General features: G+C 41.2%; 1 protein-coding gene across 1 annotated transcript in view; it reads right to left on the bottom strand.

Moving 5' to 3' along the window:
- LOC144781303 (sodium/potassium/calcium exchanger 4-like) overlaps window positions 1-16,654 on the bottom strand; it is a 492,418-nt gene that overhangs the window by 184,777 nt on the left and 290,987 nt on the right. The window contains exon 11 of the mRNA XM_078660074.1: window positions 2,609-2,750. Within this exon, the coding sequence (XP_078516200.1) occupies window positions 2,609-2,750 (142 nt within the window). The remainder of the gene's footprint in view (window positions 1-2,608; window positions 2,751-16,654) is intronic.

Below are 16,654 nucleotides of genomic sequence, written 5' to 3'. Positions count from 1 at the left end.
AGGAAGGTCCTAATACTTGATGGAATAATTTAATTCAGGACTATAGGCATCCTTGTTCTTCTTTGGATTCAGTTGCTGGTTTGTGTGCATTTAGTAAGCTGCTTTACAGAAAGTTAAAATTGAGTCCAGCTGCATCACGAAAATGGTACTTGGGGCCAGCTATATGAAACTGAGTGTTTGCGATTTCCTAATAGTGAATTTTAGCGATTCACTATCAGGAAATCGCCTAACTGCGATGTATTTGGCACTGTTAGCGATTTGCAGTGGGTCTCAAATAGACCAGCCTGATCAATATTCGTGAGGCAGGTCGCAATTTGGGACAATTGTGAATGGCTACAGTCAAAGAGATGGTGGCCTGCTGGAGTCAGCAGGCCACCATGTCTCTGATTGCTTTCAAATAAAGCAATATTATTTTTTGTAATGCAGCCCGTTTTTTAAAGGAAAATGGGATGCATTAAAAAAATATAAATGAAAAGCTACCTTTCCATTTTTTGAGAGCTGGCAGTGGTCAGTGGGACCACTGCCTGCTCTTACAAAGATGTAGGCGCCCACATTCATAGAGGGAAAGGGGACACTTGGGGACCACTTCCTGTTTGTGAATGGGTTACCACCAACTTGAAATTGACAGTATCTGCAAATATTTTGCAACCTCATTCCCGGTCGCAAAACATTCATACATACCATTGGGATTCGGTATTAGGAAGGGATGCCCTAAACATGCACCTTCCTAATACCGAATTGCAAAAACAAAATGCAATTTGGTAACAAGTTACCGAGTAGCATTTTGCCTTCTGTACATGGCAAAATGCATTTTACCCGTCACAAACAGCATGATGGTCCGTTAGCGACCAGCAAAATGCTTTGTACATCTGGTCCTTGGTGCTTAATAATGTCTACCTGTGTTGGACAACCTGTAGATCCCCTTGCCTTTGACCCAATTCCAGCCCTGACAATTAAAGTAGCTTTGGGGGCTAGTTACTGGAGGAACATGCCAACTTCAATTTTGTTCATGTTCTACTTTAAATATCAGACATCCTACCTTGTGGGCAACAGTGCATACATAGGGGTAATTTACTGATATGCCTGTGGAAAAAAAGTTTAATTTGACAGGATCAACAGCAGTTTTTAGGCTGCTGTAGTCAGACTCCACATGGTATATCTTAAGCCATGTTTTACAGGCCCACTCTGTGGATGCCACAATAGGTGCTACAGTCCACATTTGGGATTTAACTTTCAGGCCCTGAGTGCATTTTCTCCAACATTTACAAGTAACGTGTAGGTAAGTTTAATATGTGAATCAGGAATAAGCCAATGTAACCATATTTAAAGGGGAGCACAAGGGTGAAGTGCATGGAGATTCAATGCCACCTAAACAGATAGCCAAGAAATTGAGGGGTAAAAAACACTGAACATGGTAATTTCCTACAAAGTGGGATTCCTGAATCATGTGCCACACGTGTGAATCCTAAACTGCACAGAGTCTTGAATCCAGCAAAAAACGAGAAGACAAAGGTGCACTATAGATGTGCTTAGTTAATCAAAGCTGCACTTGGGCTTTTGCACTACAATGCGGTAGTTGTGGACAGGGCCTGACATGCGCTCAAGCGCCCTTGTGCACCGCACAAGGCTGTGTGCTGTGGGAGTTAGCTTCTTGAGCTATGTTAGGTGTAGCACCTGGCCTGTGGCCTTTCGGAGCAGAGGTTGCAGGGCCTGATTGGCCAGGCTCTTCGGCCAACCTCTATTCTGCACAGTAGGTTGGCGCTAGAGCCAGCAGATTGTGCTCAGGGCCTTTGGCCAATCCCCACAATACACATTAGAGGTCAGTGCACAATGGAGGTTAGCTGTAAAAAGAAGTTGAAGTGCAAGATACAGCCTCATGCATAATATGATTAAATAACAAATTCACTGAAAACCAAAGATTTTAAAAATGAAATTACGTTTCAAAACAAAACCTAAAAGTCACTGAAATCATGGTTCGCTAAGCTAACCATAACTCACATTCATGGTATGCACTGCTTAAGACCTCACCCATGACATGCTAAATCACGTTATTGAGGATGTGATTAATGACACCTCAAATGACATCACTGATGACATCATCCAGTGGCACCAATACTCTGCTAATTTCTCTTAAACAATTTTTTTTCAAGTAGATCATTATTTACTGTCTACCCTAAAATACTGCTATAGTCAATTACACTCCTTTCTGATCTACTAATAAATGTAATTTCCATAAGAATACACCATGGATTAATTAGGTAATCACTACTACAGACACAACTCTTATTTACACATTAACTCACTACAATCTTATACAAAAGTACTTATACAACAAATGCAGCAATTCTAGGTGTACAAGTCGTCTGTATGGATGTGATTGGTAGTGTTGTCCAGAGTACTATAGTGATGTAGTGTCACCAATCCTCCGTAAGTCTGTGATAAATGCATCTGCTCCTCTGCCCAGTCATTGCCATATGTTGTTTTTGGTTAACATGAACTTGTGCTATTACTGGCTTTGGCTATAGTCCTGCAGTTCATGTAGTGAGGCATGTTGGCAGGCAGTAATCTGTACCACTGCTTACCATCCCTTTACATGCTGGTGGCTCACCTGGCACTGAACAGGGAGATAGGTGGCTTGACTCAGGTTCTTCCTGGAGGTCGCTTTTATCCGCACACGCCGTTCCATTTTCAAAAGTCTCCAGTTTCCCATCCGAGCTGGGGACGATCTCATTGGAGGCAGAATGGAGAGGCTGCAAAGAGGCGAGTGTAAAGTCAGTCCACAAGGTCAGTATTTCCTAACTGCACCCATTCGCCCGTTCCTTCCCTTCTCATTAGCTGATCGATACATTGTGCCAAAAACAAAGACGACAGGCGTATCTATTTCTTTTCAGAGTCTTGGAAATATTCAAAGCAATGGCTTACTAACCCCAATAAAATCAGTTGTGAAAAAGAGGTGCAATGCAAGAATGGCAGACCATCGAATATAAAAACAAGCATGGAAAAAGCCAATAGAACTGGCTTTGGCCGCCAGCCTTTTGACAATTCTTGTTATGTCATGTTTTGTCATGGATTTTGTGAAACTTTATTGTTTGGGAATATGTCCGGCCCTCATTAAATCTAAAAAAACAATGGCTAAATGCAAAAGTATTTTTCTGGTCTCAGAAAAGAACACACACCCGGCATTTAAGATAACTACCTAGTTTGTGGATGCGCTCCTTGTGAAAGGGCAGCATGCCATAACTCCTAATGAAGTACATCAATAGCTGGACTAATGGATGTAACCTGGCAGAAAACCCCTATAAGTAACTATGTTATACATACTTTCAACAAAATCAAAAGGTCTTGGCTAAGACAGATCTACAAAAAAGTCATCTGTCTGGCATTGGCTGCTAGCCTCACATTTGAGAAAGAAGGCAATAAAGAAGGGGAGAAAGGAAGGAAGGAAAAAAGGAAGAAAGGAAAAAAGAAAGGAAGGCAGACAAAACAGAAGGAAAAAGGGCAAAACAGGAAGAAAGGAAGGGAAAAAGGAAGGCAGGAAGGGAACGTGGCAACAATGGAACAAAGAAAGGTAAAAAGGAGAGAAGGAGGGGAGCAGGCAAAAAGGAAAGAAATAAGAAAATAAGCAACGAAAGATAGGACGAAATAAAGCAAGAAACAAGGAAAGAGGCCATGAAAGAAAGAATCAAGGAAAGGAAAAGGAAAGAAGGCAAAAGAAAGAAGGAATAAAGGGAGAGAGGAAAAAAGGAAGGAAGAAAGAAAGGAAAAGGAAGGAAAGAGAGAAAGAATATAAGAAAGATAAAAAAGGTAAAAAAAGAAATAAAGAAAAATAAATGAAATAATGAAAGAAGGCAAAACTGAAAGAAAGAAGGAAATAAGGCAAAAAGAAAGAAAAAAGGAAAGAAGGCAAAAAAGAAAGAAGCACAGAAAGAAAGAAAAAAGAAAGAAAGGAAAGAAAGAAAGAAGGTAAAAAAGAAGGAAAGAAAGATGGCAAAAAAAGATGGAAAGAAAATAAGGGAAAAAGGCAAGAAATACAGATGCAAAAAAACAAAAGACGGAAAGAAAAAGGAATGAAGGCAATAAAGAAAGACGAAGAAAGAAAGTAGGCAAAAAAGAAAGACGGAAAGAAGGCATAAATGAAGAAATAAGGAAAAAAGAATGAATGGATGAAAAACAGAAGGAAAGAAGGAAAGAAAGATTGAAGGAAAGGAAAGAAGACAAAAACGATAAAAGAAAAAAGGAAAGCCAAAAAAGAAAGTATGAAGTTAAGATTGAATGAATGATAGCAAGGAAAAAAGAAGGAAAAAAAGAGAAAAAAGGAAGGAAAGAAAAAAGTAAAGAAAAATGGAAAGAAAGAAGGGAAGAAAGAATATGGAAAGAAGGAAGGAAAGAGGTTTCACAGTATAAAATATTGTATACTAAGACCCAGATAGCACCCCACCTATGTTTAAAAACAACTATAACATGTGCTGCAAATGAAACACCATAAAGATTGTTTTTCTTCCTGGGCAAGGTTTTCAAAGAACCACTGGTGAAACTGAGTCCAGGAATAAAACATGGAATCCTGTGAAATAGCAGCAGTCCACTTCAACAGGAATACATAACAACATTTGAAGGAGACAGGCACTGATAAAGCTGGAAAATTCTCTGTGCTCACTTTAAATGTGTCCTACAATAACATCAGGCAACACTGGGACTAAAGGGAACTCCTTGTGTGTGGATATGCTCCTTGGTAAAAGAGCAACATGCAGTCACTCCAAGAGACGTTAACCAGAGGCTTAAGTCGGCTGACTCATTGCCCCATGCTGTATGCTTTGTGGGCAGAAGAAACATTGAAATGACACAACAACAGACCAATGGGTGAATGCCCCTTTAAGTATGTACATTATACATATTTGTTTAGTAAAATCGAAAAGGTATTGGCTAATGCCATACCTAAAAAGCCAACCTTATCCATTCACGTCTACTTTTCCATGAAAATGGAGAGACAACTCTGTAAGAATTGCTTTCATTTGCTTGAATGCCTTCCTATTGAATGAAAGGACACATGGGTGCAGTGGCTCAGTCACTGATGTGAATGATATCAGGATAGGGATCGATTTGTATGCATGCTTCCATTGGCCCATTTAGGTGGCAGTGCTGACACAGCTTAGCTGGGGAAAGCTAATAGAGCGAAAAAGGTGTAAATATTGTATTATGGTAGCATTATGGGAGCTGGCAAATATGCACAGTGCTGTGTCACTGTTGGAAAGGAGGCAACATGTGTATAGCCTCGTCACTGTGAACACTGGGAAAATTGGCATTCCTCACCAACACTGTAGACACTGTTCAAATGTGCTTTAATAGGGTAATCCTTCACCTAGATGTTTGTTAGCTCTTTGTTCATCAGACGTTATACAGATTGAACATTAATTGGAATATTATGTTTTGCTATTGGAGCTGCCCTGGTTGTATTTATGATAAGTACAATGTAGATTTATATTATTGGTTTAACAGGAGCCAATACATGTATGTAAATCTCAATATAATTTTATTTCTGTGTTAAAAGATATCAGGTGTCAGTGTAGCGATAAAAGGTTTAAAAGGCTAATCAAGGACAATTTTTGCCTCAAAATGCAGCTTTTCAATTTTTTTTAAAAAAGTTATCAGGTTTGTCTGGCTGGGTGTGAAGGTGATCGACCAGAGTGATGTCCAACCTTGTGGAAACTCCCAGCACTATGCTGCCAATGTCCCTCCACTTGTGACATCATTGATGCAGGACATAGGTCCCTTAAGGAATCACCTAGACACATCCGGAAGAGAGCAGTTAGGCAGCTGGTCACACTTCCAATTTTAAATAATCTGGAAATTAGACTTTAAATAGTTATGTTATTCTCCCACCTCCTGTTGGCTTGGTTATGGAGTCAAACACCGCTCCTCTCCTTGCTCTTTACGCTCTATAGAGAGTAGTTCGGAATTGAAAGGAGTGGGTCTATGGTTATGGAAAACCAGCTCTGACTTGGGTCAACATTCTGACTGAAGACAGACCTGCATCATCAATAGGCCCTGTTCAACCAGAAGAGATTCTACATAGGTTCTTCTTTAAGAGGCAGTTGATACACGCTGATCGAGTGGATTGCAAAGAGTGGGAATTATTGAGCCCTGGGTTTCACTGATCAACCCAGCTGTATCAGATCCTGCTAAAGCCAACCGGTAGTTGCAATTTGCATGAGGTCTAGCATTGCATCAGTGCACAATTGCAGTCATCAGAGGATTAGAAAGCTAGGCCTCATGTTAAACCGAGGATGGACCTTCTGATTTTTGAATGGATGTGCAGACTGGTAAATACAAGATTCATGGTCATAGTCTGAAATGCTGGGGTTTACAACACCTTTCTTAAAGGACACCAAGGATTGCTTGATGACTTTCCATCCACGTCTCTGCTTTTCTTGGTTAAACAAGATTGTTATTTTATATTAATACGTTTTATAAAGAGCACCATTACCCAAAAAGGGCCTCCTGGTGCTGAGCATTAAGCAGCAGCCTGAAGTTTACCCCAGGCCAGATCGATGATCATGACTCCACTTGTGGACGTCATACAAACCCACGACCTAGACATCCTCACTTACACTGATGACACACAACTAATACTGTTCCTCTCAGGCAAAACACCCACCACCAGAACCATGTTTCCCTCATGCATGAGAGAAGCTGCCAACTGCATGAAATCCAATTGCCTCAAACTGAACTCAAACAGGACCGAAAGGGTGACCTTCAGGAAAGATGCTGCCAGAGTGAAGATTTTTGTATCTCAAATGTTTATTATAATCATCAAATAACCCCACCATTGGTCATAAAGATTTTTGTTAGTCGACAAGGAGAGGAGATAAGGAGCTATCATTTACATCAATTACCATGAACAGTGAAGTCCAGTTGAGGCATCACAAATGTCAATAATTAGATTTAGCGTGATTTTAAAGGGATTTTTTTATCAAATTAATTCAAATAAATCATTATCTCAGTGAGTATTTAAATTTGAATCATCATTATTACAGGTTCAAATAATCATCATTATTACAGGTTCAAATAATCTAAAAGTCGACATTTTAATATGTGTGTGTATTTATAAGATAGAATAACGCATTGGTAAGAATTACAAATAAAATGCAGAATATGCTCGGAGTTCCGTTAAGGAAAATACCTAATCTAAATTAATGAGGGTTGAGCATAAATGGTATTTATTTTAAGCAGGCATACTAAGGTGTCAGCTTCCAAAAACCAAATGATGGTTTCTAATGACAGGATAGAAATGCATAGGCATGAAAGCTTGAACTCAAGCAGTGGAGTTTAGCAGAAGCTGATGGGTTCTTCTCGGCTCAAAGTCAGCAAGCATCTCTAAAATATACTTCCTAAGTACTACAGCAAGGACTCCAACTCCTCTCTAAGGAACACACATGGATATAATTCAGCAAAACATTGGTTGCAGCATTTTTCCCATTCTCACATCCATGAATCAATCAGCCTTGGGTAAACTCAATGAGCATGTAACCTCCCTAGTTTCTCACATTTTTACAATGGATGATTTTACTCATCCATGTCCTTAGTTTTCTACTTTGAACAGATCTTGTGGTTCAAACAGTTCTCCCCAAGAGTCACATTTCCTGCCATCTCCTCTCTACCGCTGAGAACCTCAGTATCAGTTGCATCACACATTTCAAATACCTTTTCATAAGCTAACAGAAGGCTTCTAGAATATTCCACCATCTGCAGTGTTGAAGAAACAGAAATACATCTCATGCAAAACAGCAGTTTAAAAGCGAAAACAGGCCTCATAGTCTTAACTTGTACAGTCAACATTCAAAATGGTGTCAGTATTTAAGCTAACATTTCATTCCAATATGTTAGCTGAAGTGTTTACTAATAATGGCTAATAGTGATTGTGTACTACAAAGTTTGCATTTAAGGTGCACATGTTATTGCAAGGTTGAAGTCTGCACTTTACAGTTAAATGTGCTTCATTTGTAAATGAGGAATTTCACTCTATCAACGCCTTGCCATGGGACTCTCCCTGGTGGTCCACAGACCTTGGACCCACCCCCTGTCTTGCTTGCAAGAGAGAAACCTCTGCATCGTCACAGGAAATAACCTACACATGAACACCCAAGTCAACACAGTGGTCTTGTCCTACTTCAACACCATAAGGATACAAGAAATAAATCTTCAAATGACTACCAGAGAACACCAGGAAAACATCACCCAAACCCTCATCTCCAGCAGACTAGACTATGGTAACACCCTCTATGCAGGGATAACCAGCCAGCTCACAATAAGACTGAAGACCATCCAAAAAGCAGCAGCCAGGCTAGTCCTTAACCTCCAATCCCACATCACACCATACCTTAGGGAAGTCAACAAGCTCCTGAGAAACAAGCAAACACACTTCAAATTACTCACCCACACCTACAAAGAACTCCACAACACAAGCCCTGCGTACCCGAACAGTCACATTCAGTTTCACCAACATTCCAGACACCTCCACTCTGCCAGAATCACATTAGCATACACCTCATGCATACAGAAAAGCAGAGCAGGATCTGCACCTTCTCATACCTGGCCCCTTTAACATGGATCAACCTCCCACAACACATTAGAGCCTCCTATCCTTAACTTTCTCAAGAAGTTGAAAACCAAACCTTTCGAGTAAGTCCTCCAGGGCTGGTCTCACAGACCTGCCACAGAGCGCCTGGATATCCTCACAGGTGATTAGCATGCCATAAAAACACTAATAACATACCATAGCGCAACATAACGTAACACCACATTTTCATTGCTTTCCAAATGGTTCACGGTTAGTATGCATGATTATATGAAAAGGGGGTGCTGTATTTGATCTTAATTGTATATAAGAGAATACCTGAAATCTGGTGGTCCTAAAACCAATGTGTATCATTTGAAAACCCCGTGCACTCTTCCTATACTTTTGTCAAATCACTCTTCAGCAGTTGTGCTGTTTCCCCATCCCCAGACCATTCGGGGACTTTCAATGAGGACACTGTAATGTTTTAGGGCACAACTAAGTAAGACAGCCTTGTTGCTGAATGTGGTAAGGGTTGTAGAGCTGAACTTACATAACAGGATAGATATGCTGATCTGCCAAGGAAATGAAATCCATTCCCTACATTTGATGAAGTATTACTAAGGTTGCCAATGGTAGTGGTGTAGTATTGGCCCGTCTCTTGATGATGTTAGATGCCACAGGGTCAAGAAACAGAGAAATGTATTTCATCCTGGCGAACAGATCTATACTCCCAGATAGTGATATTTTTAAAGATTTAAGAACGAGCTCAGTAAGGAGGAGTCTATAGTAGGAAGATGTATGTTTTTAACAAGTCCTCTTATCCTCTCGATTGAGGACCAGATGTACGACCAAGAAACTTGTGCATCTCAAATTGCGTCTCTTTTGCGAGTCGCAATTTGTGAGGCACAATTTTCGATGAGCAACTGTGAATTTTACCCTGTTTGCGATTCCCAATGGGGTCGCAAATTGCGAGGCTCATTAATATTAATGAGCCTCTCGCAATTTGTGAGACCATAGGGAATGACAGCACTCCCAGGGATGGTGGCCTGCAGGGTCATGTCTGGGACTACTTTTTAATAAAGCAGTTTTTTTAATGCAGCCCATTTTCCTTAAAGGGAAATTAAACTTTTCAGTTTCATTCTTTAAGGGTAGGCAGTGGCCTCTCGGACCACTGCCTGCTCTTAAAAAATATTATCCAACATACTCACAAAGGGGAAGGGGTCCCCTGGGGACTCCTTCCCTTTTGCGAGTGGTTTACCACCTATTTGAAGTAGGTGGTAAACTGCGAGTGTTTTGCGGCTGCAAATGCAGTCGCAAAACACTCATACATAGAATGTTGACTCGCTATTAGGAAGGGATGCCCCTTCCTAATAGCGAGAGTCGCAAATGCAATTTTGTGTGTCAGGGACTCGCAAAATAGCATTTGTTCATGCTATTACCCTTTTTTGCGGCCACAAACGGGAGGTTCTCCCGTTTGCGGCCGCAAAAAAAGGTCGTACATCTGGCTCTTAGTCTGGAGCAATTCATATAACTTGCCACTGCACACACGGCAAGCCTATGTCATCTATCCAGTGACTGTCACATGTTAAGGAGCCTATCTACAAACTGGAATTGTATTGCTCATATACTACAAAGTGCTACGCCTCCCCTTGCCTATCTTTTCTGATACTTATTTCCACCCACGCCTATGTTTTAGTAGTAAATGTGGTAGGGAGAGGAGGTAGTGGCAGAAAACGAAGAATACATATGACTTACTAGGAGGGAACTGGATGACTTCTACACATGCTTACCTGTACTTGAGGATGTATATATGATGTTAGACTGCCAATGCACGCCACTGGTTTTTCACCATCGGGGACTTTTACATTAGCACCTGAGACTAAACGGATCAATTTGAATCACGCTGTACAATGTCTCATGTTCTTTAGATGGCCTCGGTAGACGTAACTCACCATTTGCTTCCTTTCTAGCCAGATATATAAAACACGAATAGACTAAAAATGTTTTTAATAAGAATCACTTGGAGTGAAAAACCAAAGCCCCCCGGGAACAATACCTGGGATGGATCACATCTATGCCAGCCATTTGTGGTTTCTATACATGATGCACTTTCTATGTATAATGCACTATGTTCTTGGGAAGTTCTCATAGCAAAACACCTGCTTCACTATTGGTTGTTGCAATAACATTAAAGATAAAAATGAGGCACCAACGGAGGTATGTAAAACGGGTCAGGATAAACAGTGTCCTATGGATGAGCCAGATATGTGTTATCTCAATTATTCTGTTTTTTCCCTTAGAGTATGGCCAACAGAAAAATACCTGTGAGGAACTATAAGTGAATGGACTTACCATATGAGATATAAGATTCCTGGGCAAGGCCCGATACCTAGAACAGGGATTGGTTTTTTAATTGTCCTGACAAAGCCACATTACTCCAATGGCTGAAACACGTAGACTACTAGACTGCAATTGTTGTTTGTGTGAGATATAAAGGATCATTAGTTGGTCCCTATGTACACTACCCTTCGCTTTAAACTGTACCTAAACCCCCACAGTACATTAAAGAAAAGATTTTGGAGTTGGAGGTAATTTTAATTATAATCAGAGATCCCACCAAATGTATATCCAGAAGTGCTCCCTCCTGGTGGAGGTTTGACCTACCCGTACAATTCACGTGTTCAGGCAGGGGATCTGATAATTAATCATGCCACTAGAATATACCAGTGGTGGTGATATACGCCACTGGTACACACTAGTGGGTGAGAGTCTCTAAATACTTTTTTGTGCGACTTCTGAATTGTAATTGGGTATTTGGGTTCCAAACTCGATTCTTTTGATTCTATTCCTGGAAGCGGAGTGGATGAACTTCTAGTGCTGCGTTCTTCCTCCTTTCTTTGTGATTTTGTTAGATTTACATTTCCATTTATTATATTTAAATTAAGTCCTTGTTTAATTCAAAATTAAGTTACTAATGTGACAATTTTGTTTTATTTGGCTGTACATTTAAAATAAACATATTCCAATGATTAATAATTTTATGTAACATAAACATATTTTACCTAACTCTTTCAAGTTTAATAAACAATTTATAATTTTTATATACTTTACTATAGGGAGATCTCCTCCCTGGCCGCCGAGATATCTTCCTATATGAGAGAAAAATTAGGCTCCACTACCTGAATTCAGGAGGCGGAGACTTGAGTCTACACTCTGTAGTGCATTTACACTCATAAATGAAGAATAGCCAAAAGTAGTTTACTACAAAGTCTAAAAGCAATTTTACATGTGTAGACTTACCCATGTGTACATTTACCTTTGTTAATAGCCCCTATGTCTTTCATTGTCTTTTAAACCTGACTATTGTTATCACGGGCAGTCGGTTAACCCAACTTGAATTTTTTTAATTTTTGCTATAATACTGTAATAATAATAATAATAATAATAATAATAATAATAATAATACCCTTTTGAATGAATATGACAGATAGCTATACTCTAATTGAAAGCAGTCTTCTCTGTTCTGAACACACCCTCTAAGTAACACTTTTTATTTATTTATGAGTTTCATGGACTGTCACACTTTGCCATACAGTCCCTATAGAGTAGTAAAACATCATGGATTAGGTAAGCTGCAGAAAGGTAATTTGGCAGTTTCAGTCACACCCGACTGGCATCAATCAAAACTCCTGGGCCCAGAAAAAAGTAGCATTTCAATGGCACCATCCCTCCAGGGAAATGCCTGATGGTTTAAATGGCCAGTCCAGCCTTAGCAGGACCCCAGTAGGCTCGCACAGATTTTACAATGCCATGACGGAAATCTCTCATTAGATGGCATCGTATCAGAGAGAAAACCAGTTTTGCTAATAGGTGTTAGCTTACTACTGTGTACACAGCTGTAAACATCACTCAGGGGCACTGGCAAAGTCAACAAATCCATTAAAAAAAATGCTTGCTTTTGTGGTAGTCAAACAATACATACATGAATGTCTCAGGGCGTAATTTGCAGAAAAATCGCATATGCAGTGTGACATATAAATCGGCGGAGCCTTCTTTCTAAACAAACATCTTTCCAATTGCTATAGTTTCAGCAGGGTTCCCAGTTGGCGGTAGCAACCAGACAAGAAACACTAGCACAATAACGTATACCTGGCCCTGCAGTGTCAGAGTGTGGGTTGCGATGCAGTATGAGTGCCACTTTGCTAACGACTGCTTTCCGTCTAGGTAGCCCCTTCATGCATGATTCCAATCTGTGGCCCCAAAGTATATTTTGGGGTGACGTCTGTACATCAGCATGCAGAGGAGGGTTCCGTGGGGTCATGCAGTGGGTCTATCAACTGTATTTGTGAGTTTGCTCTAGCGATCCTCTATTGGATGTTTGTGGAGTCCTGTGCGTTCTTCAATTTGGAAGACAGTGGGGGGTATCTCAGGATACCTCCAGTGCATTGCTATGGCTCAACAAGCAGCCAGAACCAAGCTTAGGTCCACGGACCTGGACTGCACCCTCCTGGAATGTGGGCTGAGATACGTGCCCAACAGGCAGGGCTTTATGGTTAATACAGGAGTCATCACCATCTCCAAGTCCGCCAAGACTGTCTGCCAAAACCTAGTCACAAAGGTGCATGTTCACGTCATATGTAGGAAGTCTGCGTCTGTTGTGTGACATTGGGGACATACTTTATGGGCAGTCATGACAATCGTGTTAAACCTGTGGGGTATAAAATAAGTAGTGTGCAGGTAATTTAAATGGTGTATAGCGAAATCTGGTGTTCCTGGAAACCTTACGTCAATGAGCCTATATGTGTTCCTATTCTGTGCCTCTCAGCTCCCGGTCTATCACACCCTCCCAGCACATTCACCACTTTGTTAGAGAGGTGGCAAACATTGCCTCAAGAGACCTATGTGACCATGAAATAACTGTGCATCCGCCACCAAAAGTCAGCAGAACCTGTAGAAGGTCATGGGGTATGGGACTGGTGCGGTTGCACTCCAACAGGATTTCTAGTGAGTGCGCCAATGCCTCATAGGTCAAGAACTTGACTCCGGGAGTCTGTCCTCCTCAGTCAAGGAGCATAGTTCCCACAGTTGACCCTCATTGCAGCAGTCACCCCCTGTCATAAGTCCTGAATTTGCCGAATCCCATCCTCCGCACTGTAAAGTATCCTCCTTGCACCAAGGGGATAATAGGGGGGCATGCTAAATTTGACACCATACTTCACAATGCCCTCCACCAACATCGAAGAGCAATGTCCACCAGTTTAATGGGTTTGGGCTCTTGCAGCTTGACACCCTGCATCAGAGCAATCAATATGCCCTCCCACACCCTGCCCCCCATCTGGCCCAATTCGGTTAACCCTTGCCCGTCCAGCCATTGAGCTATTCATTGCAGCTGAGCAGATATATAGTATAGCTCAAATTCGGGAGCACCATGGCCTCCCAATTCAGTTGGGCTGTGTAGGGTGATCAGCGACACTCTATGTCTGCCTCCATCCCAGATCAGGTCTCTTAGCAGTGTATTCTTTGATTTACACCAAGACTGTGGGATCCAGATGGGAAGGTTTGCAACGTGATAGAGCATTTGTGGTAGCATCATTAGCTTGGACAGGGCAATCCTCGCCATGATCGGTAGTTGTAGTGTGCACTACAAATCCATGCTGCCTCAGAGAGCTCACAGGACACCTCCCAAGTTTCCCTCCTGGACCTCTGCATGGTAAACCTGCTCCCCCATGTACCTGAGAGGGACTGATTCACACCGGAGTCCGGCGCAGGTCATCTCTATCAGGGTATGCTGGGAGTGTGGCAATAGGGAAAATGTGGGTGATTTGGACCAAATGAAACTAAGGCCTGACACTCTACTCAGGTCAACCAGGAGTTTCACGCACCACAGCACATCTGTATCTGCCATCTATAAAAACAGCAGCATATTATCAGCATAAAGCGAGGTCCAGTGCTCTCCATCATATACTTAGAGCCCTCTCCCCCACCCTCTGTCCGAACTATGCAGGCGAATGGTTCCAGGGCCAGCGCAAACAGCATAGACAACAGGCATCCCTGTTTTGTTCCTTTGCAGACCTCAAAATGCTCTGAAACACAAATGTTTAATCAGACCCTAGCCTGTGCATCCGCGAAAAGTAGTGACATCACATTTTCCTACCCTGCCCCCAGGGCCATCCGCCGCAGCTGGTCCCAATGTAATGTATCGAAGGCTTTTCGCAAGTCTACAGACAAGACCCCTGAGGCTGAATGGCCCCGGGGATCAGTTTTACTGATGATTCGCAAAAACAACTGTCTGATTTTGAGGGATGTATTTCTTTTTTGTTTGAACTCTTTCTATTGTTAAACTCACACACACTTGATTGTTACAGCAATTAACATTCCCACATCACGTAATATCCTCTAGTGCATCAATGCCCACTGATGAGTATTTCTTACATTGGAAGATTATAACTTATTATTCCCTCCTGCTTGACCTTTGCCTGGGGGGTTTCCCATTCTCAAGTACATTTGGGGCGCATATATGTCCCCTGTGTGTGTTCCACTTGCTCCAGATTTGTTCCCATTTCTTGGGGCACCCTCTCTTATAATAGACTGTCCTATCTGCCACCATTGCCCAGTTCATATCCCTCTTCCATTCTGCAATGGTGGGTGGGGCATCCACTCCTCATTTGCGCACAACGTTTTGTTTGGCTATAACAAAGCCTAGAGTGACCAGAATACTTTCATTACTATTGAGGTCTGTTGGTCTCCATATATTGAGCAGACATAGTTGTGGTGTTTGTTGGATTTTCTTTCCTGTCACTTCATAAAGTTGTGCCATTATCGCCCTTCAGTACATTTGGATGAGAGGACATTCCCACTGAATGTGGAAGAATGTGCCTTCTGCCTTACATTGTCATCTACATGTAAAGTTATATTTTCGTTTCATTTTGGTGAGTGTTACAGGAGTGATAGGCTCTATGTAGGACTCTGTGTTGTATTAGATTTAGCCTGACGTTTATGTCTACTTTTCTAGGTGAAGCGAGCACTTTTTGCCAGCCTTCATCTTCTAGTTCTCCAAAATTAACCTGCCATTGTTCTTGTTAATTTGTAGGGGGGTCAGGCATGGCGTTTAGCAATTTTTGGTATGTCTTCGATATAGCTTTACCGTCAATTTGTCGCATAGTTGTCTGTCCTCTAATGGAACTGTTCTGGAAGGTCTGATCCTGAAGAAAGGGCAGACATCAGAGCATGTCTGATTTGTAGATACCGGTAAGTCTCAGATGCTATCATATCAAATTCTTCCCCTAACTCATATAAGGGCTTGATCTTTCCTTTTGCCCTTAAGTCACCTACTTTTGAGATGCCTATCATGTCCCATTTGTCAAACCCCAGCTGTTTGATCAGTTCTCCGAGTACTTCTGTGTCCATAAACGTGTAGACTGAATTATTTTATTTTCCCTTCCCAGCAGTTTTGTTACTATGTGCCAGAGATGGACTGTTTGTTACGTTGGCCCAGTTAGTACCTGTTGTTTAGGGTTCGTATATAGTGCCTGTCTAACTTCTACGACCCATCAGGAGTTAATGCATTTGATATGTGGGATCCGAGTGCGGGCCGTATATCCAGTTGTAATATAGTCAGATGTCCGAGAGGGCTATACCACCATCGTACCACCCCCACCAATGTACGGGTGGCTATCCTCAGGGGTTTTACCTCCTATAGCAGTGCTCTTTCAGTCAGTCAGTCAGAAAAACTTTATTTCGCCAACACAATGTAAGAATAAAAAGTATACTACAATTAAAAGAAACATTTCACAGTATTACAGCAAAGTTAAAATGTAAGAAATGTTAAAAACAATTACATTTAAAAATACACATTTTTACACAATAGTAAAATCCTTTCATTTTTGAGGATACAATTTTAGTTGATTGTACGTCTCTTTTTTAGTGCAGATAGTAAAAAGGACGCCAGAGAGAAACAGATAGAAGGGTCAGGTAATAACTGCAGATAATAGAGGGCTACACAACACTGTTAAAAGTTAAATTTAAACATAATAGGGATGATAAATTGTTTTATTTCTTCACAATAAAATTTACAAAAGAACAAGAAGTGTATATCATCTG

This window comes from Lissotriton helveticus, chromosome 9, assembly GCF_964261635.1.
Source record: "Lissotriton helveticus chromosome 9, aLisHel1.1, whole genome shotgun sequence".
Lineage (NCBI taxonomy): Eukaryota > Metazoa > Chordata > Amphibia > Caudata > Salamandridae > Lissotriton > Lissotriton helveticus.
Note: the sequence above shows the minus strand (reverse complement) of the source record. Positions and strands in the feature narration are given on the sequence as shown.